At 40.7% G+C, this 1,485-nt stretch overlaps 1 protein-coding gene across 1 annotated transcript; it reads right to left on the bottom strand.

Annotated features, from left to right (window-relative positions):
* Positions 1-695: 695 nt before the first annotated feature.
* LOC130963384 (uncharacterized) lies at positions 696-1,193 on the bottom strand. Its single transcript, XM_057889508.1, has one exon. The coding sequence runs from the start codon at positions 1,191-1,193 to the stop codon at positions 696-698; it is 498 nt and encodes a 165-aa protein (XP_057745491.1).
* Between the last annotated feature and the right edge of the window lie 292 nt (positions 1,194-1,485).

Below are 1,485 nucleotides of genomic sequence, written 5' to 3'. Positions count from 1 at the left end.
ATTAGGACAGCCCTCAAGAAGTCTCATTCCACCCTATCGTATGCTTTCTCCATGTCTAACTTCATTCTCACATAGCCTTTATTCCCTAAAGTATTCTTCTTCATGTAATGGAATATTTCGAAGGCTATTAATCCATTGTTCGTTATAAGTCTGCTCGGGACAAACGCACTTTGATTCTCCCCTATTATCTGAGGGAGGGTAATCTTCAACCTATTCGTCATTGTTTTGGTAGCCAGCTTGAGGATCACATTGCATAAAGAAATTGGTCTGAAATCCCTCGTGTGTCTTGGCTTCTCCACTTTTGGAATCATGCAAATGTAGGTGTGATTTATCTTCTTTGGGTCATCTCTCTCGTTTAGGATTTTAAGAACTGTTTCAGTTACTTCATTTCCCACAAATTTTCACATTTTTTGGTAGAACAGGGCCGACATTCTGTCTGGCACCGGTGCTTTGGTTGGATGCATCTGTTGTAACGCTTGGTATACTTCGTCCTTAGTAAAATCAACGTTGAGAATGTTGAACCTTTCTCCATTTATACGGCCTCTAACCACTTCCACAGTTTCTTCCACTTCAAAGGTTTCCTCTGCTGTGAACAGTTTTTCAAAAAAATTCCTCATTACCACTTCTATTTGTTCTTCATCTTTGTATTTGATTCCCGTGTCATCTACTATAGCTTGCACCTAATTACTTCTTTTTCATTGTGAGGCTTTATGGTGGTAAAATTTGGTGTTTTTGTCCCCATATGCTACCCAGTTTGCTCTTGACCTTTGGCTCCACCATATTTCTTCCATCCTTATGAGATCATCCAGCTCTTCTTCCTCCATTTTTGTTCTCCACAGTGTCTCTTCATTTTGAGGGAGGCTATTCAGCTGTTTTAGAGCCTTTTCGGCCTTCTTAATTCTTTTTGGAATGTCACCAAAATTCCTTTGAACCCAGCTGTCCAGTCTCTCACCACAAAGTTTTATTTTTTCTTTTACGGTTCCTGTTCTCTCATTCCAAGCTTCTTCCACGATTCGATCGCAATCCTCATTTATCAGCCACAGCTCCTCGAACCTGAACCTATGTTGGCTATTTTTCCTTCTCTTGGATTCCCCATACAAGTCTAGAAGGATTGGGCAATGATCTGATTTGTACCTTATTAGGTGTTGGATCATCGTTTCCGGAAAGGTTTCTTTCCAGCCTAGATTTGCCATTACTCGGTCCAAACGCTCTTGAATGTTATTGCTTCCCGTCTGCCCATTTGACCATTAAAAGAGTGTCCTACGAAGCCGAGGTTAAGAAGTTCGTTTGTTAGGACAACTTCCTGAAATCCCTTTATCTGAGCATATGTGATTGGATTTCCCCCTAATTTTTTTTGCTGGTTCAACACCTGGTTAAAATCTCTGAAAACCACCCATGGCATTGATGATGCATGCCCAATAGATCTCAATAGGTCCCAGCTTGCTTGCTTATTTTGGTTTTCTAGCCATCCATAAAATCCGGTTG

The sequence above is a fragment of the Arachis stenosperma genome, chromosome 2 (assembly GCF_014773155.1).
Source record: "Arachis stenosperma cultivar V10309 chromosome 2, arast.V10309.gnm1.PFL2, whole genome shotgun sequence".
NCBI lineage: Eukaryota > Viridiplantae > Streptophyta > Magnoliopsida > Fabales > Fabaceae > Arachis > Arachis stenosperma.
This window is presented reverse-complemented; position numbering and strand designations above follow the sequence as displayed.

Bases quoted from the DNA above. Each gene is read 5' to 3' on its own strand.
- LOC130963384 (XM_057889508.1), bottom strand. From the start codon at position 1,193: ATGGCAAATCTAGGCTGGAAAGAAACCTTTCCGGAAACGATGATCCAA.